The sequence below is a fragment of the Amphibalanus amphitrite genome, unplaced genomic scaffold, assembly GCF_019059575.1.
Source record: "Amphibalanus amphitrite isolate SeventyFive unplaced genomic scaffold, NRLGWU_Aamphi_draft 000845F_arrow, whole genome shotgun sequence".
In the NCBI taxonomy this organism is placed as follows: Eukaryota; Metazoa; Arthropoda; class Thecostraca; order Balanomorpha; family Balanidae; genus Amphibalanus; species Amphibalanus amphitrite.
In genome coordinates, this window is record NW_024882339.1 from 154,317 (window position 1) to 181,957 (window position 27,641).

General features: G+C 49.5%; 1 protein-coding gene across 4 annotated transcripts; it reads left to right on the forward strand.

Annotated features, from left to right (window-relative positions):
• Positions 1–304: 304 nt before the first annotated feature.
• LOC122367030 lies at positions 305–26,723 on the forward strand. Of its 4 annotated transcripts, none has more exons than XM_043339784.1 (26): positions 305–513; positions 8,631–8,767; positions 10,681–10,840; positions 12,391–12,555; positions 12,916–13,019; positions 13,318–13,438; positions 14,231–14,358; positions 14,984–15,116; positions 15,530–15,776; positions 16,171–16,343; positions 17,075–17,276; positions 17,921–18,123; positions 18,443–18,700; positions 19,202–19,375; positions 19,846–20,012; positions 20,504–20,717; positions 21,149–21,340; positions 21,691–21,882; positions 22,261–22,452; positions 22,996–23,169; positions 23,539–23,715; positions 23,962–24,144; positions 24,374–24,571; positions 25,046–25,219; positions 26,039–26,277; positions 26,523–26,723. In XM_043339784.1, exons 1-25 carry the CDS (start codon positions 483–485, stop codon positions 26,041–26,043), a joined length of 4,104 nt encoding a protein of 1,367 aa, XP_043195719.1. In that variant the 5' UTR covers positions 305–482; the 3' UTR covers positions 26,044–26,277; positions 26,523–26,723. The 4 variants fall into 4 exon arrangements, with proteins under 4 accessions (XP_043195719.1, XP_043195718.1, XP_043195717.1 ...); XM_043339783.1 differs by having other exon boundaries at positions 321–513; positions 26,105–26,277; XM_043339782.1 differs by having other exon boundaries at positions 348–513; positions 26,129–26,277.
• The last annotated feature ends 918 nt before the right edge of the window (positions 26,724–27,641 follow it).

A 27,641-nucleotide genomic window follows, 5' to 3' on the forward strand; every position in this document is an offset into this window, starting at 1 on the left:
GAGGAAGTGTTCGTTGGTGACGTTATTCACGCAAGTGCAGCATTGATCGTCCAAATAAACCCACTTCAAGCTACTCAGGCCGAATCCCAAAGGCTACCACGCCATTGAATACCTTATGTTATTGCCACAAACCCTGCAAGGTCCGCGGCTCGTTTTCTGGACAAATGTCGGCAGTGACCAGCGCCGGTGGGACGGATGGCAATGGTGCACGATCGGCGCCGTGTACCGCGTCACCGGGGTGACGGCGGGCCGCGCGCCCCGCGCCCCGCGCCGCCCGCGCGGGGTCGATCGCACCCCTCACAGATGTGGCGCCGGGGCCGAGTCGCCTGGACCGCAGCTCCGCGCGTCTGCAGCGGGCCCGCGCAGAGGCTACAGCTCCCGCGCGAACTCTGAGAGACCCGAGGAGAGGTCAGGGTCAGAGGAGCGTGCTCGGCACGGCGCCGACTGCCGGAGCCGGGACCCGCTGAGCCGACAGCAACACAATGGCACGACTGGAAATTTTAGCTTCAGCGGGTAAGTAGCGACGTAAGGTAAGCGTTAAGTAAAAATTAGATAAAATTGTGCTTGCCATATATAATACCTGATAAATTTTCCTCGTTCAAGCTAAAAAAAAAAAATGATCCTCGCACTTATCACACTTACTTTGGTGCCGGAAAGTGGGCGACGTCGGCCCAGTGGGGCAAGACGGACCACCAGCCTTTCCAATTCCGGCTGAACCGCTCCTGTAATCCGCTGCTTTATGCACTAAATGCCTTTATTTTGCTTCGCGCTAATGGCCACCTTGGGCTCATGGAACCACGACGCATCGATTTTGGGATATTTAGAAAAATGTTGTCTTTCGTCAAACTAGTCTAATGTAAAAGACCTAAGGATGATTTAATTTATGCGTACCTATTTCTTGCACGATTAATTTTTACTCCACTTCACTGTGAAGAATAATGTTACATTCACACTCTAGGAAAGGCATGGGTTTCACAATGCTGGGCCGCAGTGTCCTGATTTTCGTGAATTTGGGTGGAAACCCACACCTAACAGATTCTCTTTGTGACGTCCCGGAAAGCCAAACGACGTCCCTGACAGATAAAAGTCGATAGGTATATCGAACACCAAAAGCAAACTAACAAAAGGAAATATCACCTCTGTAGCCTAAAAACACGGCCAAAATGACAACAAATATATCCTAAGTCCTCACAAACCCACTCTTACACTCAACTCCCCTTTCCTGGCCAACTGCCGCAACAGTAAACAACGCGGTTTTATTTTATTTTCGTTTTCTGTGCGTCAGATATGGATAGGTTTTTTTCCTTTACCATGTGAAGGTAATGCTGCCATATGAAGGAGAAAAGATGTCGGAATAGAGGGATCTGAGGACGTCGTTTTCCACTTTTCAGTTTTAGTAACTGTGCAGTGTATAGATAAAAATTAATCATGCGAATATATTACTTGGACATTTAACTATAAGCACGCAACATACCTTTCGTATCAAATTACTGTAACATATTTAATTATTTTTCCACTCAGAAGGTCACAGTAACGGGTTAGCGCTGCCCCTTGAACATGCCCTTCAAAAGTAGTTAATTTTGCATATGTTGATAGTGGTTGGGGAGAAAGTTTAATGTTTATCTGTTTGAATTAGAATAAAGTTACCGAATTTCAACAGAATTAATTCAAGTATGTCGTCCTTGGCTTAAAAATACACGCAATGTTGGGGACGTCGATTGACCTTGTTATTCCCATTTAATCGACGTCGGTACAAAACTGAAAAGTGCACAATGATTTCACATTTTTTCCAGCCAAGAAAAATTCAGCGTCCACCTTGGAGTTTCCTGAATGAAATTTCATAACAGTAAGCTATGGAAATTAATTTTCCGAACTGTTTTCCACCTCTTTGTTTGGACGTCTGCTTTTTTACATCAGTCCTCTTGCTCGATATGATATCCCTCTTATGACGTCAATATTTAGTGATAGCCGCTGGCTCTTGGGCTGATTTTGTTGAAGCATATTTGTTGTTGACTGTTGTGTACGATCATGGAGTATGGACAAGAACTAGACATCTGCAAAGTGTTGTTTTGGTGTTTGTGGTGAATGCTTGAATTTTGTATTTTACTAGGGGTAAACTGGCATTACTTTGTGTCTATGTACAGGGGTGGACAAATGTGCCTAGTTGGGGTAGCACGAGTCTTCCCAATTCCACGCCGGCTGCGCCGGCTTGGCTTTGGAGCCGCACCAGACAGCGGAGGTCAAGGTCACCGCCAGGACGGCGGCGGATTTGCTGCGCCCGTGCAACCCCAACTCGGCATATTTCTCCACCCCTGTCTATGTATGATCATTTGAGGTGCCTTGAGGTGGTATTAGTCAATATTGCCAGTGAAAATCGCTAATTTTAAGAGATTTAGTTAAGGGATCTTCAGTGGCTTAGGCTCCGCACCGATATCGACGTCCTTTTGAAATAGCGACGTCCTCGCGGCTTCAATCACACTCTCCGAAAAATCAATTTCAGGACACTGCTGGGCCGTATTGGTGTTTTTCCAACCGTGAACATATAAGGGGTTGGACCCCACTGCCGTTTCGCCCCTGATCGAGCTAGAGCTTCGCGGAAAAACGAGCAAGCTGCCCGTAACGAGAGGAAGTAACGACCCAAAAGTCGGGAAAATCGGGACCTGTTAGAACGTCGTAAAGTGTGGCTGCTATAAGGTTTTTCGGGGTGCTGGTCACGAATATCATATAAGTTTTGATCACAGATGATGTCTTCATGCATTTAGGCCAGGTTAGGTCAGGTCAGGTCAAGTCAACCAGCAGGGGTCCTGCCGGGTATTCGTAGTAGGTGTAAACCGCCTCTGAAAGCTTCGTAACATGTTACGAAGGCACCAAAACCACTTCGTAAATGTTCATATGCATAGGCGGCGGAACAGTGAAGGCACCGGGGCCCCGTGCCCCCCTTTGATTTTGACATTTTAACATTAGCCCTATTGGGCGTTGCATGGAAAGAATGGGACCAAAAGTCGGCAGTGCCCCCCCCCTTAACCCACGAGCCGTTGGGGGCATAAAATTGCCCCCCCCCCCTTTACGTTTCGTGGAATATCTCCGAAACCTGATGAGCTACAAACGTGAAACTCGGCATAGCTTCAAATGAATACCCAGAAAACGTTTGACGAAACTTGAGTGGTTGTAGCACTTAACCCATTAGAGCCGAAAACTTTTTTTGTCGACTTTCACTGCGATTTTAACATATGTTTGTCAGGCACCCTTTAGGAGAATACATGTGCATTTTTAGCCAGATCACGAAACCGGAAGTGTACGTTTCCGGTCTGGCAGCTTTTGCTGCCAAGCGTATCTTACATAGTCAAAAATGGAGTGATTTGTCACAGTTCAAAGCACAAACATATCAAAACCGCGAGGAAATGATCTTTCGATACCAACAACCTTTGCCACAGAGTGTCCCCTGTTGGTGCATGTACAATTTTCACGAACTATTTTATTTACGTACCAGATATGATCTTGAATATGTGTAATTGTTCGGATTTCCATTCGACCGTAGCCCGTGCAAATAACGACCGTAGCCAATAATTCTCAAGAATAATGAACTCAAAATCCAGACCTCAGCTAACAGTTAAGCTCGTTCTGAGAGATCATGTTCTTTCTCTCATTATTTCAGCTCACACGCGCTTCCCCTCCCCACAAAATCTTAAATAGGATGCGACGAAGGTTTTGATGACTTCCGTCGACCGTTTATTTAAAGCAACTTCGCGTGTTTCCAATGTGCTCCTAAATATCGCATTCCTTTCAACGAATTGTGTCCCTGAGTCTTTCTCTGAAGCGGAGATTATCTGAAAAGCTGACCATTACCAATGGGGGTCACTGGCATGGGTAATTGTTTAACCATTGAACGGCGCATTTACTGAACGTCTAAGCATGAATGTTTAGCTTTACAGTTGAGAGGTTCGTAGTTGCGCTGTTGGCATGCTCCAAGCTAGCAAGTGGCAGCACATGAAGGACGCTGCCTCACACTTCTAAGCCCCCGTTTTCACCAACAAGCGCTGGTGGAAGAAGTTTAGGGACAAGTAGCGTCACGCATAAGCCCCAATCAGCATGGTCCTCCTGCGTCTCAACCGTCGCCAAGATCGTCATGAAGAAAGCACCTGGGAAGTCTGACCATTCTGCGGAGAATCTGAAGTGTTATTCATAATGATCACTCGGATAATGTTGTCCATTGATAAGGGAGGAACGCCCTTGGACTGAAGGCGCTTGACTATTGGTGCGGCCAAAATAACGAAAATCAGCAAGACCAGAGCCCTCAGATTTGCACGAAACGGAGAATCTGACCGGTAGAAGAGTGGAAACGGAGTAGGTATGTAGAAGCGAGTCTAGTTCGGCGACGAGTCTCCGTTTCAATGGTTTCACCACACGGACCCCCAAAACGAGCATGGGCTGAAAACGCAGCCCAAGTTCCGACAGACTTCTGCGAAAAATTCTCGCCGCAATGGTATGTCGAACGATCACGATGTCCTAGCAGGGCCTGAGATGAACCAGCTGGACGTGATCTAGCAAAAGACGAAGTCGATCCCGACTACTACCTAGAAAACATACTGAAAAAGCGTGCATTTGGCATTAAAAGACCACTACCCCGTGCTCCAACGGCGCATGGTGTCCCGCAGGTCGGACAGCATTTTCATGCTGGACGGTACTCCATCTCATCGATCTTCCGGAACTAGGCGATGCCAGGACCATCTGTCCGATATCTGGGGGAAGGACACTTGGCTAGGGAACAGTCCTGGCCTAAATCCAATCGAATTATTTTGGAGGATAGTGCAGCAGGAGCTGGACATATACAAACTTTCCGTCGACCTCGGACAGCTCGGAAGGGCGCTCAGGTCCCAGGCGCCCCTTTTTCACATGGAGGACGTCCCTTTAAGCTTTATAGGCACCCCCTCTTTCCCATGTAAGCGCCCATTTGGTCATCAACGGCGCCCCTATAGGTCTCAGAGGCGCCCCTCTTTCTTGTGCAGTGCGCTTCTTTTTCATATGCAATGCGCCCCTCTTTCGCATAAAGGTGCCCTATGGACATTACATGCACCCCTATAGACCTTACAGGTGTCCCTCTTTCTCGTAGAGGCGCCCCATTGGGCTTCATAGGCGCCCCTCTTCGGCATGCAGGCGCCCCTCTTTCGTGCAGATGCGCCATTATGGCCATGACCTTCGTAGGCGCCCCTCTTTTGCATGGGGGGCGGGAGCGGGGCGGGGGGCGGGGGCGACCCCATAGTTAGGCCTCAAAGGCGCCCCAACAGGCCTAGCAGGCGCCCCTCTTCCCGTTCATCTATAGAGCCACGACACCACCTTCCCTTAGGCGACGGCGCGCCCCTTGAGGGATGGCGCCTCTGATGACAGTTTGTCCGCACCACTCCGTTCAACGTCCCTGCTTCAGCAATGGCGGAACACATTACACGCCTGGTAGTGTGTTGGTATGCAATGCTCTGCAGACAAGAATAAATAGCAGAAACCCCGGTAATGACCATTTTTGGAAAGGCAAAGAACTGGGGCATAACACTATGAGCCATAAAGCCAGACATTGTTGCTCACTTACGAATGGCATAGCAAAAAGGACGTAACTGCTCCATTTTTGACTACGTAAGATACGGTTGGCAGCTTTTGCTGCCACTTAAATATAACGCACGATTGGCGATACTTAGATAAATTCATGTCGCACCTAAGCTCTTCCCATTGATAATCACACATTTCTTTACAATAATCAACAATAAAAAGGTAACATTTATTCACACCACCTTCGCAACTGACTTCTTTGGTGTCCGCCGCACGGCCGCCATCGCGCGCCCCTTGCACCCCCGCGATAAATTGTTTATTTCTCAGCACATTCGCTTTCTCAATCAATAATTCGGAGCGCACATGACGTGCATTGTTTTGGTCTTCCGTTCGGGTGAGAACTTTGAAAGTTCACCGCAACGTTTAGCAATGCGGCGCTATTTTGTGCTGTGGCAGCAAAAGCTGCCAAGCGTATCTAATGTTATGAGAAATGCCTCGCACGACCAGGCCATTTCTCATAACACGAACGACCAGGGGGGGTTGTTACGACCCCCCCCCCTGGCGTTTTGAAACGGAAGGTCGTAGAGCTTAGCGGAAAAAATCAACGGATTGCTCTCGCCGAGATCTCGCGATTGGTGGTATATTTTTTGGTCCTAGGTCAACATTTGACCTACTTATGACCGGTCAAAGGTCAAATTTTCCGAAAAAATCAAACTTTTTCAACTTTCCGCGGCGATTGCGGCAAAACGGTGGGAGATATCGACTTGAAATCTTCACTATCGTGTTCCTTGATCAATTCTCTATCGTTTGGTATGTATTTCGTTTCCCTAGCTCTAAAATGGCGCGTTGGGAGCGCCGGAAGTCGGCAAGGTCACAGTCGGCGGCAGAAATTCGAAAAATCAAAATTTAAATTTTTGAAATCTGATTGTATTTTTGGATTTGGGAGGTCCATTTGCTCCCTATAGAAGCTAATATTGCTGCATATTCCCATTGAGGTGACAAGAATTAGCAAAATAGTGGTTCGGGCGCTTTTCAAAAATAGTACCGGACGCTGTTCCTCTTGTGACGTCATAGCTCCGTGACCTGACCTGACCCGGTCAATTTTCTTGCACCACACGATAGCCAATGCTTGCCCCAACATGCATGGGAAGTTTCATCATGATCCATCAAACAATGTGGGTATCACCGGCAGAAAACCTAGGGATTCGGCGCACACGTTTGGTAACTGTCGGCCGGAGGCTGTACCTCTTATGACGTCATAACTCCGTGACCTGACATGACCCGATCAATTTTTTTTTCGGCAAAAGATGCGCAAAGGTTGCCCCAGAGGTTATTGAAAATTTCAGCCCGCTACGACAAGCCGTTTAGCGTGCACTTCGAAAAAACCTCAGGGGGGGGGGTTGATACAGCCCCCCCTAGGCGTTCTAGGGTTAAGATGAATTCACAGTGACGTAATAATTTTTTTTTATTTTTCTATACCGTTTACGAGTATATATACCGTTACGGTATGAACCGTTTCTGATGTCGCTGAGCATGAAACCCAACTGTAAATAAGCTAGACAGCACCTCTTGTCATCCCAAAACATCTAAGTACAGTTCCAACTATGTAGTTCCTGACCAACAATCGGTACTTTAAATTCGATCTCATATATCGGATATATCGTGCGGAAACTGAGAGACGCAAATCTATAATTTGACTTCTGACGTCACTGTGACGTCATTTCAAATGCGATTGACACCAAATTTAGACACAACCTCGGCTAGGTATTCAGGAAGATGTGTGCAAAGTTGCGCTTCTCTATCTCTTGGTCAGGTCAGGTCAGGTCAAATTAGGTCAAATTTCAAAGTTGATATTTTTGCATAAAATGGGTATCGATTCGATGCACCTCGTCACGGGGAGTCTAATGGTGGTCTTTGTTTTGCCCAACGAAGTCTCGAATTGCCAAACATTGAGCTCGAAAATTTAACTGAACAGTTTTTTTTTCGCTATAACTTGGCCAAAAAACGAGGTATCGATCTGCAACTTGGTATGTATATAGAAGACGGTAGGTACTATCACACATATTCCGTTTTTCGAAACTCAAAAAACTTTTTGGATTTTTTGGCTAATTCATAAAAAAATACTTTTTTGATTTTTGGGGGGTCAAAACTCAAACATTTAAAAATCCGAGATAGCAGTTTTGTAGCCCTGTCGATTCTACACCTTTTATGTCCTGATTATTTTTCTGTATCTTCAAAGCTGTAGGCCTGACAGGTCTTCTCGCAAAGGTCTTTTTCGGTCGAAAATGACAGAACATGACGTCATTTTGACGTCATTTGTGGCCATCCTGTCATAGCCTCTGGAATTTTTTTAGTCACAATCTGTAAAATTGATGCCCGGAGGGGTCCTGAAAGTTTGGTGGCGATATCTCCAGCCGTTTAGGAGATATTGACGGAAAAGGACAGGGGGCCGTTTCGCCCCCCCCCCCTACGTTAGCAGTTGGAAAAATTAGCAGCTTACACAATGCACAGTGCACGAGCAGTGGCGGCAACTATGGAAGATCGCGGCGATCCCCTAGGGACTTGGTGATAAGGGTAATTGCACAGCGGCCTTCGGCCATAGCGGTGTTTGATGCCGTGGGTAATATGTAGTTCATTACTTTGCAAGTCAACTATTATATCGGTTATATTCAGTGGTGGCACGGTTTTATGATGGCTTTTGTTGTCTAGAAGGGCCTTTTTACTTCGACTCAGACCCATGTTTTGATTCAATGACCGAGTTCCGTCTACCAGACGGCAGTTCGACTTGGAACGTTGCTTGAAGCCTGGATCGCTGGCACTTTATGTTCGCAGAAGAGCGATGTTGGCCGGAGTCAGGACAGTGAGCTGCATCTCACTCTGAATATGTCGGACCCAGTATACCTTGTTCAGATCGCCAGTCAGTGACCTGTAACCCTGTGTGTCGGAAGCAGTGGTGGTGTCGGCCAGAGCCCGAACCAGTGACCTGAATCTGACCCTGTAGGTATGTCGGTCCTGTGTAGGCTACACTATGTTCAGCTTGTCAGCTCGTCAGTTTTTGCACATTACCTGTAAGTAACCCTGTATGTCGGCAGCAGTGCTGCTGCTGGCCGGCTGCGTCACAGGGACTGTATTTCACGCGATGGACGCCTGCCCCGGCATAATTCTCTGCGACCAGCTAGACGAGAACTTCAACATATCCGGAGTATACGTCACCGACACACTGCAGGAGGTAAGGTGATGTTCACATCACTGGGGGCCAAGTACACTGCCGAGGGGAGGGGCACGTTAACCCGCGCCCTGCTGGGGGGGGGGGTGTTTGAACACCCCCCCTTGTGGTTTTTCGCGAATATCTCAAAAACGGCGGCGCGGAGCGCCGCCGTTTTTGGTACACCTTATCATACATCAATTCTACACATGTTGTGAAAATTTCAGACCAAGGTCATTCAAGGTCAGGTCACCAGGTCACTTGAAGTGACCTCACCTCATAAAAACTTTCAATGTCTGTCATAGCTACACCGAGTGACCGATCGCTTTGAAACTTTCAGCGATTGCTAAGAGCAATAACATGTACAAAATGTATATCTCAGAATTTTGATATCGATGACCTAAGGTCAGGTCAATTTTGCGACCTCCCCATTATAAGTCAATGGGAGAAAATTGAAATGCGCCTCTTTTGGATGAAAGACATTATAAACACTCCCAAACACCGAATTACAAGTGGTTTAGACACACTGAACTTGAAAATGGTGTCCGTGACCCTTGTTTATGCCCTGAGGTCATCTTAGGTCACGAATGGTATCTAACAGTTTTTCGCAAATAACTTTTGATAGAGGCATGCTAGAGCGCTGAAAACGCCTTAGATGTGTTCAGCTCGACGATACGGATCGACTGATATGCAACATGACCCTTTCCGGTCAGGTCATGACCTTGACCTGAGGTCAAATTTTCAAGTTGACCTTTCAAGGTCAAGTCATAGTTCATTCGATGCGTCTTGACGAGAGGAACACGATGCCGGTAAAAGTAAGCTCGTACAAGGCTTGGGTCAAAAGTTATTGCAGAAAAACTGTTTTCGAAAAAATCGGCTATTTTTGCAGTTTTTGCCCCCTGCAGGCAAAACCGTTGACGTTAGGTCAAATCTGAGATAATTACTCAGAAAGGGCGTTAATAGGGCTATCGAATGCGCTTTTCCGCGGCGCTGTAGCTCTATTGGTTCCCGAGTTATGCGTTGGCTTCTTGGAAATTTTCGACATTCGACCTGGAAATCGGCGAAATTTTGCCTTCAATGACCTCTGGTGACCTGACCTTTGACCTGACCAAAAAATTGACTGAAGTGATTTCGTCATTATTTTTTACGCTCTTTCGAACGCCGCCTTCCGCGTATCGCTACGTGGCCCAGGAGCCGAGTTACAAGGGGGGGTGTTCAAACACCTCCCCCCAGCAGGGCGTGGAAATCCAGGACCCCCAGCAGGGCGCGGGTTAAAGGCACAGGCACCCAATGCTGCTCAAGTTGTCAGTGTGTAACAACTAACTGTTGCAGCCGAGTGCCGCTTTGACTTGATGCATTAAGTGTTTGAACTTTACCACTAACCGTGTCACTGTCAGCCGACGTGGCCCATGGTTTTCATGGCGGTTTATGCAACTTCCAAGATTTCACAGCCCGAGTGTTAAGTTTGTTTTTGCACATTATCTATTGACACATGGATACTTGTTTAACAGATGTAGTATGCATGAAGTCAGGACGGTGGACCGAGGAGCATTATATAACTTGATTACCTATTGTCACACAGGGTACTGTTTGATAGGTGCACTGTCACACGGAGTCGGCCAGGCGCGGTGGACCGAGGAACATTATGTCCTGTCACACGGGATACTGTTTGACAGATGTACCGTCACACAGGGTACTGTTTGACAGAAGTGCTGTAACACAGATCCCTGTTTGACAGATGTACTGACACGCAGAGCGGAGCCCTGTTGGCAGATGTACTGTCACGCGGGTCCCTGTTTGACAGATGTACCTACTGTCACATCGACCACTATTGACAGATGTACTGTCACACGGAGCCCTGTTTGACAGGCTTACTGTCACACGGAGTCGGCCCGACGCGGTGGACCGAGGAACATTATACTGTCACTGTTTGACAGATGTACTGTCACATGGAGTCGGGCCGGTGGACCGAGGTGCTGCGCCGCGGTCAGGACGCCGCCCACGCCCCTCTGCCGGCGGCTGACCACCAGACGTTTGCCGACCCCGAGATTATGGTCACCGGCTTCGGAGAACCGGGCACCGGGGAGTTCTACATCGGTGAGCCGCTCTCCTCGGCCAGAAATTCGGCCGAAACATAGGCGCGCTAACGTATATAATAAGGCGCCCACAATTACGAGTATACCTACCTATGTACATAAACAATTAAGGCACGTAAAACACATAATTATACATCAGGACACAAAATTATCTCAATAGACCAAAAAGTCCAACGAATGACGAACAAGCAACACAGAAGCTTCCAAGCGTTCAAACAATTCGCACGCATGCATTCAGCATTATACACATATTTGTTTAGGCGATCCTTCCGTCTATCGGACGCACAGATATGTTCAGGCGACCCTTTCCTTTGGTTATTTGTTTAAAGCCAATGAATTTCTTGAACGGATAATACGAAATATGTGAAATATTAACCCTCGCCGGCCGAGGGGGGGGGGGGGCGGGTGCCGCCCCCCCATAGGGTTTTTTCGCGATAGCTCCAAACACGCTGGCGATAGAGAGCTGAAACTTGGCATACCTGACCTTTGATCCAAGCCGCATCTTTTGACACCAACCGCATTTTTGGGTCAGGTCAGGTCACTGACCTATGACGTCATAAGTGAACCTCTGCACGGTCTTCAGATGTCGCAACTTCGCAACGCCCTCACTGCCAGAGGAGATGTCACAGGGAAATGAAACTTGCAGGATCTAGTATCCATTATGAGTCTCACAATTTGTATATCTCGGATTTTTCCTAAAGGTCATATGAGGTCAGGTCATTTTCGTGACCTCACCATTATAAGTCAATGGGGAAAAATTCAAACTGCTATTCTGGCGCCGGGAACGATCTCCAACTATCTCAAGCACACAGAATCGTGATTTGATGCACTCCTTGCAAGGTTAGATGCGTCACTTTTGCAATGTTGACCTTCCGTGACGTCATTTATGACGTCATCAAGGTCATATTAGTTTTTCGTCAATAACTCCCGATCAAATTGAGCTAGCGAGTCGGGAAAGCCACCAATGGACTCAGGAAGACCTGCCGAATCGAATGATATGCAACATGACCTCTTTCGACCAACTTCATGACCTGGGGGTGCTGACCTGACCTTGACCTGAGGTCAACACCCCAAGTTGACCTGACCCGGACAAAAAGTATATCATTCGACGCGCCTGATCAAGGCGAACACGATGCTGCCAAAATCGCGGCTCTGCGGCCGTTTTTTGCGAAGTTATTCACCAAAAACTGAACCGTACCCTGGGGCACTTGACCTGACCTCAGAGGTCACCGGTTGACCTAGGACCTTAAAATCGGGTACCAATCTCTGCGTCTCGTAACGGCGCACACGCTCGTTTTTTCCGCGACGCGCTAGCTCCACCAGGGGCGAAACGGCGAGGGGGGGGGGTCGTACCCGCCCCCCCCCCCTCGGCCGGCGCGTATGTAGAAAACCAATAGGTCCGGCGAGGGTTAAATAAGAGCTCAATGTCGCAAGCGGTTGGTGGTTGGCTCCCCGCTTTGATACATCAGCACCGGTACCTACACCTTCGTGAGTCTTCCACATTCAGCTACTATCAAAGTTCGTCTGCTTTAATAGGGTGCATTTCCACAGGGAACGATAACCTAACCCAGAAGGTGGCCGTGCCGCTCCGTCTGAAGGTGGAGCTGCTCGGTCAGGACGATGTCCGATACTTCAGCGTGTTCGACGGCTTCTCGGCGACCGGCAACCCACTGCAGCTGACTCTGGGATCGCTGCAGTACCGGATGGGAACTGCCGGTAGGTTGGCTTGGAAACTACAGCCTACTCGGCAATCCGGGAGACGATTCGGGGAAAGATGAGGTGACTTGGTTGAGACCTTGTAAAGACGACACGTTGCTGGGCATGTAAATACTCGAATAGCAGCCTGCCTCAGCCCGCAGTGACCAGAGGACAGTTTTGCCAATAGACAAATCGCTGGCTGAGGTATTTTTCACGCCGGCGATTGTTTTTCTTTTGTCGTATGGCTGTTGAAAATCGTGGACGACTGACCAAAAGATGAGTGCATTACGCGATGCAATTTTCTCTTGATAAGACTGGCTTTACATAAGTAGACTGAACGAGACATTTCGATGTTCAAACACACACTGTATGTTTCAGGTGACGGCGGCCTGGCCGCCCTAGACGGAGCCGTGTACAATGGTGCCTGCGCACCAACAGCGTGGTTTGGACTGACTGAGCCCTGCGACCTTACCGCCTCTCCGGTAATCAGTGCCCAGAGACACCAGCTCCGAAAAAGAGAAATCCCGCCCAATACCGTGGAACAGGAAGCAGCTTTAGAAAGAATCCTTCACTAGAGTTTGTCGAAAAATGTATATCGAAATGATCGACCACTAGAACCCGCGATTCACTCAATTTGCTAAATTCACTTACTCAAATTCAATGTTTGTTTATTCGGGACATGAGGACGCACCGACTGCAAAGATTACTTAACGCAATTTCTTCTGTATCTAATCTTCCGAATGGGATTTTCACTGGCCGATTTTCGTCTTTGACCGTCAGGGCCCGGCCCTGACGATGCCCCTGATTGCGGAAAACCAGCGGGACGGACGCACACCGTGGCCTACGCTGCCTGTCGAGCTGAAGGCCGTCTCGATGCAGCTGCATACCCAGCCTCCTACCGGTTAGTAGCGGGCGGTATCCTCGAAATCGCTCCACGGTTATTTGTGTGCGTGTGTGGACACAGGCCATTTTTCTGCCGCCCAAAATGATCAGCGGTGTGTACAGTCCTCAGCAGACTGCGTGGTAGGTACGAGTGTTCTTTTGTCGACAAAACCAGTAATAACTCAAATACTATGTTGTCAGTCGGTCGGAACTCACTGAAAATAGAGGCGCCATGCTCTACTCCTTCGATTGGGTAGATCACTAAACAAAGTATTGGCAACAAAATGCAAAAGTTTGTTTTGGGGGCAAATATAAACTTTTGGGTTTTGTTGCCAAACTGGGTGGAAAATGAATGCGATGGTAATGCCAATCTAAGGTGCGGAGTCTCGCGCATCTTGCTGTTATGATTTTCGAGCGACCGATAGCATAGTATCCGCGTTATTCTCGGTTTTGTCGAAGAAAGAATACCTACCACGCAGTTTGCAGAGGGCTGTAAGTGTACATACTTATGATTGGCTCTCATCTCCCAGCCATCGTGATTAACGGTAAGCCCATGGTGATCAACACTGCCAACACTGTACCCCACTGTGCCTCTGTATTTTACCTACAGTTTCCTCTACTTTTTTGTAATACGCTTACGTTTAGTCTCAGTCATTTGCCATCCTCATAGCCCATCCTAAATGATCTGCGTGCTGCGCAGCTTTTGTTGGCATTTACCGACTTGAAAGTAAATCATTTAATCATGCTGGGAGCCGTGTCTAATGTCTAGCTGGCCCAATGTCCATTCACGTCTATTTTTGTCCTTTTACAGACGCCTGTCTGGGCCTGGATCAGCACTTTGCCTTCCACGGAGACGTCCTCACCACCATTGAGGACACGGTGCCCAGCTCCGTGAGACCCGGGCAATCTTTCACCATCTCGTGCAAAAACACGTCTTGGGTGAGTACTAATTATATGTGACTTATGTGTTACCGTAATGTACGTACCGTACCTGTATTTGAATCAGAATGTTCCTGGTTTAAGAAAAAAGGTTTCCCAGACTTCAAAGCAAGACAGAGATGCACATAACGTCATGATGTCTAACATGATATATGTAAATGCTGATGCGTACGAGTATGTAGAGTACCAAATATACGTACATACGTACATAGGTACATACGTACATACGTACACGTACATAGTCATTCTTCATTGTTTAGTGTTTAATGAGATATGATGCACATTGCACCTGGAAAGTTTCAAAGGCAATACGATATTATGCACTCATTTCTCTCTCTCTCTCTCTCTCTCTCTCTCTCTCTCTCTCTCTCTCTCTCTCTCTCTCTCTCTCTCTCTCTCTCTCTCTCTCTCTCTCTCTCTCTCTCTCTCTCTCTCTCTCTCTCTCTCTCTCTCCCTCTCTCTCTCTTCTCTCTCTCTCTCTCTCTCTCTCTCTCTCTCTCTCTCTCTCTCTCCCTCTCTCCCTCTCTCACACTTTCTGTTTCTTCTTTTCTTTCTCTCAAGCCATGGCCAAAACTTGCCACATGTGCCCCGTGACACCCACTTTGACATTGCATTTCGTCCACAGATTCTTCCGACTGTGCTGAGCTCGATGAGCGATATCCCAAACTCCGTGACGTTCACATGCGGACCTGACGCAGCCGACCCCACCGTGGTAGCCATGGACAATCACCCGCTCATCCCCGGAAAACCGTGCATGGGTGAGCGAAACCAACCTGTTGAAAAAAAAATGACCAGGACAGTTTGATATAGTAGGTACAGAGCAAGTAGAATAAGAATGCATATATTAATTAGCAATTAAAAAGCAATTACATATATGATTAAGCAGAACCGTTGTCAATAAATGAGTTCTTCAGCGCTTTTCGAAAACGTAGGTATATGAGGAAAGGAAAAGTTACTGCAGGGAAAACTAGATGTGTTCATCGATAAATGCAGTATATCTACATTTATAGGACAGTTTGAATTAACGATTAGTGCCCGACTGGAGTACAGTCAGAGTAAAACGCTCTGTGACCTGTAACTTGACCGGTTCCATAGCACCATGAGACTTAGGACAGAGCCGCGTATCGCTGAGTGTTCTGTGACCTGTGATCTGACCTGACCTGACCCGCAGCGCCGTGTCCCGACGGCTACTCCCTGTACATCCCGGGGCAGACGACTCCGTCGCTGAGCAGCGCGCCGGAACGGGCCACTTGTCTGTCGCCTCCCTCCACCGAGCCGGCCAGGTCACTGGTCGAGGCCGCCCAGCTGTGCGGTCAGCGGGGAGAACAGCTACTCGACTTCGGTCCGGACGTCAGCTACCTGCCCGGACTGGACACCACACAGCCACTCTGGATATGGATGCTACAGGAGTCCCCCGGGTGAGTCCTATAGCGAGAAATCGCGATGCATGTGCCGGAAGAAATATAGGCTCTTTTTGCCGAGCATGTTATTTAAATGATCTTGATGTAGTAATAAGAATGGTCTGAGAGGAAATACATAGTCTGGCAGCATGCATACGTAGAACATCTTAGGCGGGACCAAGTATGGGGTCGTATTCATACCCATAAGCTTGGATCATTGTTCAATGGTTCATGGTCGGGCGCTTAGGTAATGTCATTTTTCCCGAAGCCATCGTCAGGCTTTTCCGATTTGGTATCATTTGACAGTCCGCTAATAACTCCGCAGTATCGAAGCTAGATCATTTATGTATTTGTTTGTACTCCCTTTCTGCCAATGTTCTCACTTTGCGCACCTCCCCATGCCTACTTTCAGCACTGTCACGCAGTTAAACTCTCGTGAAGAGCAGAGCGGTCAAATCAACCGGGCCTCGGCCATGTGTGGGCAGCTGTCCTACAGCGCCTCCCCGGCCACAGTGCAGTCTGCCGAGTGTCACGCCGACACGCTCGGCTCCAACAACTACAAAAACTACGTCTGCATGACCGCAGGTGGGCACAAGCAGCTTTACGTCCGCTAGCAAACACCTAACTTACCTACATTATGACATGAATAACGGTGTCTGTTAACACCAAACAGGAGTTATTTTGAGTGTTGCACAACATTGATAGCGCCGACCGCCAGGACGTTGAGAATAAATGCCACCGGCACTGCTATATCGACCATGCGCAAAGACCCCCGCGCGCCCAAGTGCCTTCTCAATCAGCCAATACCGCCATGGTGTGGGCCATGGCCCGTGGGGGCACACGATTGTCTAAGAAAGAGATAAACGCCGAAAAATAACAAGTCCTTTTGATTTAAATCGTTTCATTATTCACTCAGGCAAAAACTGAGGTCATCTATGATTTCTGTAAAGAAGAAGTACCGATGAATTATTATTGAATTCAAAATGTCAAATAAAAAATTATTTGACTTAAAGGTCATTGCGTGACCCACTGGGCAACATTGCAGGTCATCCGCCACAGCGCTTCAGCTCTGCTCTTTTCTACATGGTGTGGACAAAAATGCTTTACGATCTTATGCAGCCTCAGCTCATCCTTTGAGTGACCGATGGACATAGGCTGCATCCCGCCTAAAACCGATTGGTAACGAGATATCATGATTCGGAAAACATATCGTGGGGGCGAAAATGGAAACAAATACAGCCAACCACACTGACAACTGTTGACACCTTCCCTGTCCCCACCAACACCGCTAATGACCCCATGCTACCTCTCGGCAGTGGGCTGCGGGCCGGACGCTGTGTTCCACCGCGGCTTCTGCTACCACTACGACTCTACGGCGACAGCCGCCGACCACGTGAGCACGTGCACCCGCCGGAGAGGCTCCACTCCGGCCGACTACACGGCCGAGTTTGTGGCCGAGGCGCTGCCGAAGCTCGGTGTACCGACCGACGGACAAACCCCCTTCGTCGGCATCTACAAGTGAGTTGACTTCGACGGTAGGACGGGGGATATACTCTGGCTGCTTACTGACTACCACAGACAGTTTGACCCCATAACTAACACCAGGTGACACTGACATTCTGACATCAGCGCCTGTCAATGACTGAAACCAGTGACCGGCACGGACATTCTAACCGACACTGTGCTTGACAGCCGTTTTCACGACGGGCTGTCCGGCGAGTGCACCTAATTTGACCAAATCTGCACCTAATCTCTTTTTCAGCGAATATCTTTATTTTATGAATTTATTTCAGTGTATTAATCGATGATACTCTCTGCTGATATGACAAAGCAGTATATGAGCAATTAGTGCAACCCTAGCTGATAGCTACTAAGAGACACACTGAACCTAATTTGACCAAATCTGCACCTAATTTGCACCAGATGTGCACCAAATTGTATCAGATGGCCGTCGTGGAAACGGCTACTGACCGCTGACGGACACCAGCTGACGCCTGACACTTTGACCCTCTGACAACAGCTGACCGATACTTTCACTCCCTGACTGACACCAGCCCTTGACACTTCGACCCCCTAACACTAGTTCCTGACCCTCTGACCCTCTCACTGACACTAGTTGACACTCTGAACCTCTGTCTAACCCGTGTCCTCGCGGTCATCAGGCGGTACGGCAAGTTCTGGCGGCCCGACGGCACTGTGGTGCCCGTCACGGAGTTTGTCGGCGACTCGTACGGAGACGACACACTGCAGTGTGCCGCAGTTCTGCCCACCGACCCCACCAAGCTGGAACCGGTGAACTGCGCGACGGACACAGACCACATCGGAGTCATCTGTCAGACGCCTGGCTACGGCACCGTCTCCAACGGTGAGACTGGGCCTGGGCGGTGACCAAACGTCATCCAACTTCCGTGACATCAGTTGTCACATCTATAGACAGCATTTTGGGAGCGCGAATGAGGAAGTCAGTTATCCTATTTACATAAAGCTTATGGAAATAGCTTATGATTTACATGCATTAACTGCCAGAAATTAGGGCCCATTTTAAACGCACCCAACTTCCCGTCATCCTGAAGGGCAGATCCAGGTTGACGTCAATGAATTGAGCGATATCACTAAGTTTCGACCGGCCGATGCACCATGATAAGTTCTGATTAATCCTAACCCGAGCCACCTCATCCGGGCAGAACTATGCTCGGTGCGCTACGACCAGCTGCTGAACGCCAGCTCCAGCGGGCCGGCACCTACGGTGACCCGAGCCGGCTCCATGCCGACGGCTGTCACCGGCGACGCCGTCACATTCACCTGTCCAGACGGCTACAACGTGCACAACGTGACGGCGCTGCACGCCATGACGCTGACCTGTGGCGGACTGCAGAGCGGCTGGCAGTACCCCGCCGAGTTGGACGTCGCGCTGCACGGCATGCCCGTCGAGTGCGTGTTTGGTGAGTACAAGAGTGGAGAAAGTGTTTGGTGATGTAGTGTGAAAAGAGAAGAGTGTGTGATTGGTAAGTGGGGTGCAGGTCTGGTGAGTAAATTGTGCGTTTGGTGAGAGGCGAGCCTCAAGCTTGCGGGGATCTTTCAAGCCTTTGGGTTGAGGAACAGGCATAACGTTTCATAGTGGACCGGTCATGCTATGTGAACTTCGTATATCTACTCAGAAACTGGTTATAGCCGATTCATCCTATAACGTAGAAACGCTCACATACCTACAATTTGTTAATTATTTGTTTGTTTGTTGGAGCTTTAGGGCACGTCGACAACAACGATCATCTTGCGCCCACATGGATAGCATCCTGAATCGCTCAAAAGATGAAGAGAATGAGTAAAGAACTCCCGTTGAGCATCTTTCACTCTTGCCACAATGTAACCAGAAGCGTGGCGTGGCACGTACCTCCCCCCATTCCCGTGTGCAGTCTGATGACGTTTCCGCTGCTGTGTGGCAGCGTGTTCCATCACGGAGGCCTCGAGACCGCGAAACTCGGAGCTGGTGACGGTTGGCCAGGACAGTGTGTTCCGATGCTCGGGATACATGCAGACGGCCGACGGAAGCACAGAACAGCTAGCCGTCTGCGACCATACGACTGCCGCGCTGGCAGCGGGCCTGCAGCCCTGCGACCGTGAGTAGGGGAGGGGAAGACCCTGCGACCGTGAGTAGGGGGAGGGGAAGGCCCTGCGACCGTGAGTAGGGGAAGGGGGCAGTCCGGCGACCGTGAGTGAGGAGAGGGGAAGGCCCGGCGACCGTGAGTAGGGGGAGGGGAAGACCCTGCGACCTTGAGTGGAGGGGAGAGACAGCTTTGCGAACGTGTGTGAGGGGGAGGGAACAGTCCTGCGACCGCGAGAGGAGAGGACGGGGCGCAGAGACCGTGAGTGGAGCAGACAGTCTTGGGATCACGAGTAGGGGAAGGGGAAGGGACAATCCTACGACCGTGAGTAAGAGAGTAGAGCTGAGATCCTGAGACTGTAAGCATGAACAGCTTGGGAGGTTGATCGTGAGTAAAACTTTCGGTTTGTGTCACGGCGGGTTTATCTGTGTACCTGTCGATGAGTGGATATCGCGCTGACCTCTGACCCGTCCTCTCGCCGGCAGACTGCCTCGGCGCTCCTCTGATCCCCGGCCCGAACTCCACGGTGGTGAGCAGCTGGGACGACACCTCGCGCCTGGAGGGCACCGTCGTCAACTACACCTGTGTGGCAGGCCTGCAGACCCCCGACGGCCTGACCGTGCAGAACCAGACCTGCACCTCCAACGGCTGGGTACGGAGTGCTGGCGACGGGATACGCTAACCAGCTACCCTAACATTAACTAACCCAACATCAACACAGCTAACCTAACATTGTCACAGATAGGTGGTTAAACGAGGGAAGCCTCACGTAAAGGCATAACATGAACATTCCTGGTAAGCTTTGATGCGACGAGTGGATCATGTTTCCGCACTTGGGTTTCCGTTCCTAAGGCTTCTGCCAAGGCTGTGTGTCATGTTTCCATTAGCTACTCCAGTTTCCTTTGTAGACTCGTTGCTGCTTCCGAACGATCTGAATCCTCTCTACAGCCGAGTGGGAGGTAAATAGTTACAAGCTGCAGCTTGTAACTATTTACACTCCCACTGGTTTCAGTGCAGCGGCATGCCGCATGGCAGACGGCTGTGCCTCCAACCAATTCGTATCATCATCACAAGGAGGTGGCGCCCTGCTTTTACTTCTGCCGAGGACCCGCCGCCTCTGACGGATCCGTCTCCTATCCACAGGTGGGAGAGGTGGTGCCCTGCTCCTACTGCGTGCCACTGGACGAAGAGCGCCTACTGCCTGCCGTGTCCACGCTGTCGGGACCACAGGCGTTCGGTGCCCTGGCAAACCTATCCTGTCCAGCGGGACTGCAGTCGAGCGACGGCAGCCTCAGCACCAGCGCCTCCTGCCTCCCCTCCAGCTGGGAGTGGTGCCTACCCGACTTCAACTGCTCCTGTGAGCTAGCGGATATACTTCGGCGGGAAGGGAGGGACGATAGCCAATCGATCGATCTATTTGTTTTGTCCGATCGGTTAGATAAGTGTAGTTGGCGTTGTGACCTTGACCTTAGGTTGACAAGCACTTATGCGCGTTTTTTCCTCTCCAATCGTGTCATCGTGGTAAGAGCAATGCTCTTCATACTTCATATGCTTCTTCCTCAGTATTTACAAAACAAATGGTTGATAAGTGTTTTTACCGGACTCATCCAAACGATAGAAGCCGCCAGATAACAACAGACGACACCAACGATAGATCGAAACATAAAAAGCCGTATGTACGATGATAAGATAGCAGCGATCTTGCCCTCTCTGTCGATGACCGACGTGTGCTCGCTCTAGCCACGACCCTCTGTCGTTCATTCACCCTCTTCCCCTCCCCTCCTACAGTCTGCTCCGGAAACCCCCCTAACGTCAGCTCTATGATCACCATCACGTCTGACTGGGACGGCACACTGCGCGAGCTCGGCACTACGGTCCTCTACACGTGCGCCGCCGGCCTGGAGGCAGTCGATGGATCCACTCAGCAGACGGCCAACTGTACCGGTGTCGGCTGGGTGGGGGATGTGCTGCCCTGCGATGGTGAGAACGGGATGGTATACTACAGAGGTGGAGACGGAGAGGGGACCAAGGCAGGCCAACGAACCGGGGTGGGTAATGCATGAAAATCATAATGCAGGCATACCATGACGGGTAATTCAAGATGACCATGGACGGATCAAAATGGTCGCAAGAATCAAAATATTTAGATATAAAGATACTGCTTCTCTTGCATTGTTCCATGTAAATGTCAAATGCCATCTGGCTCTCACTGAATGACCATGCTCTCTCTCTCCCTCTTTCTCCCCCCCCCTCTCTCTCTCTCTCTCTCTCTCTCTCTCTCTCTCTCTCTCTCTCTCTCTCTCTCCCTCCATCTCCCTCCCCTCCATCAGTATGCTCCAATCCGCCGAACGGCAGCCACCCCACCATCAGCACCACATTAGAGACCGGCGGAGGCACCCTCGGCGCGTCTCTGGAGTTTGTCTGTAACGACGGCCTTAGCGTGGAGGATGGCAGCACCAGAATCACATCAGTCTGCACAGAGACCGGGTGGACCAACTGCTCGCAGGACATCAAGTGCGAGTGTGAGTGGCAGGATGGGCAGTCGGGGACGGGGGATAGGGGGATTGGGAAGGTGTCGGAGTTTCGTGGCTGGGTAAAATGAGCGCAAATACAGTGGCACTAGCGCTAGCGTCAATATGCTAGCGCAAATACCCTAGTGCACTAGCGTATAAATGGCAACGAGAGAGCTGGTTCCAGCCTGTATTGATTTTGGGTCTACAATACCTGCTATTACGCTTGATTATTATTTGACATAATGTGTACAGCAAACAAATAAAATAGAAACAAAGGTATGTAGGTAATGTGTGATTTAAGAAAAAAAAGAACTTATGAATTATTGGCACCACATCAGCGTGCGGTCTCCTGTGGCACTGACGCTGACCTTCCCTACCGTCCGGCAGACTGCACGCCGCTTCCACACCTGCCGGACGGCACGATGAACTGGGGCAGCTACGCCGGCGAGACGGCACTGGACACAGAGGTCACCCTGACGTGCAACCCCGGCCTGGCCGTCGCCGGCTCCCTGGCCAAGACGCAGACGGTGGTGTGTGGTCTGAACGGCTGGAACCACACGGCAGTCCAGTCCTGCACCGGTGAGTTAGAGAGGTTTGAACGGCAGTCCAGTCCCGCAACGGTGAGTGTTGGAGGTCTGGAAGGTGGAACCACACGGCAGTCCAGTCCTGCACCGGTGATGTTGGAGGACTGGAGGCTGGAACCACACGGCAGTCCAGTCCTGGACCGGTGAGTATTGGAGGTTTGAACGGCTGAAACCACACGGCAATCCAGTCATGGACCGGTGAGTGTTGGAGGTCTGAACGGTTGGAACCACACGGCAGTCCAGTCCTGCACCGGTGAGTTAGAATGGAAACATTGGTGGCCAGGTCCTGTAGCAATGAGACTGCCTTCTAGAGACGGGCAAGGGTATATGACTAATCTCGTCGTTTATTGTTATTGGCCGCTTGCGACGCTCGTCTCCATATTCTGCAATCACTTCTCTTGCGTTCAGAGTCGATCATCCACTCTCTAATCATGGTTTGACTTCATTTCCCGCAATGTGCGACCCAACCAACGCTCTTCACTAATGCACACAATACCCTACCATTTACATTATTTCACCACCCCTCCCCTGTCCGCAGTGTGTGACCAGGACCCTCCGGTCCCGTCGGCGAGCATGTCGCTGTCGTGGGCACTGGGAGACAGCCAGGCGGTGTACCAGTGTCCCAATGACACGATGCTACCCTGGGGAGAGGTCACCTACCTGATGCAGTGCTCGCCAGACGGCTGGTCAGACTGCGTACCTGAGTGCACCGGTGAGAATCGTGATCAAGTGAGAACTGTGCATTCGTTGTGTAAAATTTTAATGCGTTTTTTACAGAAAAGTAATGAAACTGATGCGCACGAGAGACAAAGAGCCCTTCATCACCCAATTCTTCTGATAGTGATGAAAAATGGCGTTGAACATAACGACTCAAACTGCAGTACAAGGAATAAGCAGAATGGAATAAAATAAGATGCTAAAGTATGGACTTGAGTAGTTCCAAGCCTTGAGTCTTGAGTTCCACTTGAGCTGAGTTCATTCCAGCATGTGCGTCTCTTGATAGCTCACCCGACTCAGGCCAGCCTCCGCAGCTCCCCGCACCCCTCCCTCCGACTACCCGTGACCGACATACCATTCTCAGCCTGCGTTTTCCCGCCTGCCGCCGGCCCGGGTGCCGTGCTGGTCTCCATGAACGTCAGCCGCGGAGGCATCAGCCGTTACGAGTGTAACGCCAACCTGACGTCGGCCGGCCCCACCGAACTGGAGCTCACGTGCGGGGAGACGGGCTGGACCGAAGCAGAGATGATCGTCTGTGATAGTGAGTGGGGGCTCGACCAGACTCGATAGGGGTCGGCGCTGGGGGGTCAGCATGAGCGTTATTTGACGTCAACAATGCAGCGAGACGATTTGTTTTTGTTTTGTTTTTATTGGATTTTGATTATACTACACAAGAGTCTTGTGTTTAAAAGGAAACAAATGCTTCTTTTTAAACATGTCAGCTGTAATCACATATTCCGATACATGGTCTTTGTTCATCATCTACCTCTCCATCCCCATGTTTCAGTGTGCAACGGCAACCTCACCGAGGCGGGTCCGTCTCAGAACCGTACCGGAAACACCACCGGTCTACTGGGTAGCTCGCTCACATACGAGTGTATCCATACGATGGGCACGGTCGACGGCAAGACAGAACAGACGATGGCGTGTACCGAACAGGGGTGGACGCGGCCGCCGGAGCCGTGCGACCGTGAGTAGGGACACGGGCAGAGGAGGGTGCCGAGAGCGTTGGTAATAGCGTTGAATTCACCAGGCAATTGAGCCATGTGTCAGAGAGCCACGGTCAGATATCACTGTCATTGCTGATATACTTGTTGCCGATGGTATACGAAGCCTTTGCACACACCGGCTGATCGTCGAGTATGATGTAACAATTGACGTCACATTACAATCCACACCATCTACGGTGCCTGCCGCAGACTGTCCACTGCCGCGGATGCCGGACGGAGTCAACCAGACGTGGGACCTGCCGGAGAACCTGACGTCACAGTGGGTGCCGATCGGCACCAACGTCACCTTCTACTGCTCCAACGTCACCGCCACGCTGGCGTCCAACAGCACCGAGCAGACTCTGAACTGCACGGCCGAGGGCTGGAGCGGCACCGTGGAGCCGTGCGGTGGGTGCCCGAGCGATGACGACTCAGACGCGGAACAGACGTAGAGATCAGAAATCGGAGATAAACATATCAGAGAATAGAGATAAAATGATCAGAGATCAGAAATAAAATAAGAGATAAAATGATCACATATCAGGTGATCAGAGATAAGAAATACAATGAGCAGACATAAGCGATAAAATGATCAGAGACAGCGGAATCAGAGAACAGAGACAGAGGAATCAGGGATCAGAGACAGAGGCATCATGGATCCGATCTGGAGGCATCGGAGATATGAATGAGGGATCATGTCTAAATGGATCAGGGATTAGAGATGGATATATTAGAGATATAGGCATCAAATATAAGAGATAGAGGGATCAGCGGTAAGATGGGATGTGTCAGAAATCGATGGCTCAGGGATCAGAGGCCCTCTGACCGCGCAGCCGCTCGCCCCCGGAGCACCCGGTGATACCCCGCTACGCGCCGTTGCAGTCTCCTGTCTGGACGACATCCCTGACCCGGGGAACGGCACCGAGGCGCGCAACGTGACCTGGGACGAAGGGAGACACGAGGGTGCCGTGGTACTCTACACCTGCCAGAACGGCGCACAGCACGAGATCCGCTGTGTGGACCGCCAGTGGCTGCCGGCGGAGCTGGGACCCTGCGGTGAGCCGGCCGACCGAGCAGCCGTGCGCTGGCCCGCCCGGTCGGCGCACGGACGAGCCAGATAGAAGAATAGAGCAAACGCTGAGCATACAACTTTCAAGAACAATAACATAATGAATAAATATAACATGTTGGTAATATAAACGTAATAGATTAAGGTAAATGTTGGCATAATTGTATCTTTTAAAATATTTGAAGTCAAGCAAGTGGTAACTTTTAGTGTTTAGTTAAATCCGTTTCAATCATTCCACAGCCATATTCCAAACCCACAATCGTCTCTGCCTCATCCTGAATGCAAGGCGAAGGTACGAATGAATGAGTAAAAGTGCTGAATCAACGAGCAATTATATGCAAATATCGATAAAACGGGTGCATGAGTGAATGTGAATGAATGCTGGATGAATGTGAGAATGTTGCATGCTTTGTGAAATGTAATGGCAGCAGATGGACTCTACTTTGACGTAAGTACAAATGAATCAGATGGTAACTGTACGGTCACATCATAGATTTATCATAGGACCATCATTTCATCATATCATTATATCATTATTCTGTTACTGCGTGATGCAAAAACTTCGCCGGTTTAATGGGCAATAAACAACAATTACATTCCAGGCAACATGTGCCAATGAGTTAAATGACGAAGCTTACACACTTGCATGACGAAACAAATCGATTCAATGATAATAAGGTCCGTTTAAACGCATTCGCCAGTGAATCTGTAATGTATTCGCTCGTCTACACTGTTAATATAATTGAATTCATTGAACATATTCGTAAAAAAACTAAAACGCTTTTAACAAAACTTTTCATTTGCAGCATGACAAAACCGTCGACGTGGGTGTTTCGGATGTCTTGTGCTTGATTTCTTACCGAGTTTTACAGAGGGATGAAGAAATAGAGTTGCAAAGTCGGCAGTTGAACAGCTGTGTTCAAAAGAAGCTGACACCAACAGCGTCAAACAGCCAAGTCAGAGCTGAGAACGGCGTCAAGTGAAGAACAACAAGACTCGAGACATCACCAGTCAACCGCTGCGATCACGGCCGCATGTGTGACAGGTGAGCGAGGACAACGATTCCGCTACGCATTTCAATCAACTTCCTGGTGGATCGAGTAGCTCACGTTCTAAATACTGGATATGGGTTGCGTGATATGGATGAATTAAATGATAATGAAAAAAGGTTATTATTAATAAAGATCATTTGTAATAAAAAGTAGTAAAAAGTAGATAAAAAAAATAAAAAGTAACTAAAATTGTAATAAAAGTATAAATCTAAATTGATTCTTGCTTTCCTTTTCGCAGAATAAATGGAGAAATTGCACAAAGTGCCGAGGCCTGCGATCTAAAGACGTGCAGCGAGCAAACACCCAAACGAAGTGACCATGACTGCAGACAGAAGAGCGGCCGACATCTCCACAAAACCAATCACCAGGCTTCCGCCCAACCTGGAAGAAGTGGTTTCTAAAGTACCCATGGTCTATAGAAATATACAACTCCTGTATTTTTCCGTATTTTCTTGAAAGCGGTAGGCGAAGACGTGACCAAGCAGGTCTGTGGTGGGAACGAGGAGGAAGTAGCGACACTAGGCGGGGACTGGACACATAGGTGGCATGTAATTTACCATAAAGACTGAGAAGGGAAGACTCCCTTCCGCTCCCCAGCAGAGGCACCCGAAGCTGACGAATTCCCCAAAACAAGCGAAGGGACTCCTTGTATTAACGAACCTATCGAGATTAAATCTCATTCATTTTGTATTCCATAATTCATCGTAAACGTTTTTTATCTAGTTCACGCTCGTCTTATCACTCATCGACCTATCGGTTTGAGCGGGTAAGAGGCGGTGAAACTACTCGCCGTTTTGCCCCTGTCTGAGCTATAGAATCCCAGAAAAACGAGCGTGTGCTCTGTTACAAGACGCAGCGACTGGTACCCAATTTCAGGGTCTCAGATCAACTAGCGACCTCCGAGATAAGTTTAACCCTCGCCGGCACAGGCCATTTCGCGTCCTTCGACGGGACAAGGGGGGGGGGGGGGTTGGTACGACCCCACTCCCTTGCGTTTGGCCCCTGATCGAGCTAGAGCTTCGCGGAAAAAACGAGCATGTTGCCCGTGACGAGAGGAAGCCGATAATACCCAATTTTAAGGTCCTAGGTCATCGGTTGACTTTCCAGGTCAGGTCAATGAACCAAAAGTCGGGAAAATCGGGACTTGTTAGAACGTCGTAAATTGTGGCTGCTGAGGTTTTTCGGGGTGCTAATCACGAATATCATGTTGGTGTTGATCACAGATGATGTCTTTATGCATTTAGGCCAGACGTCGGGTCAGGTCAGGTCAGGTCAACCAGTAAGGGTCCTGCCGGGTATTCGTAGTACGTGTCAACCGCCTCTGACAGCTTCGCAGCATGCTACGAAGGCACCAAAA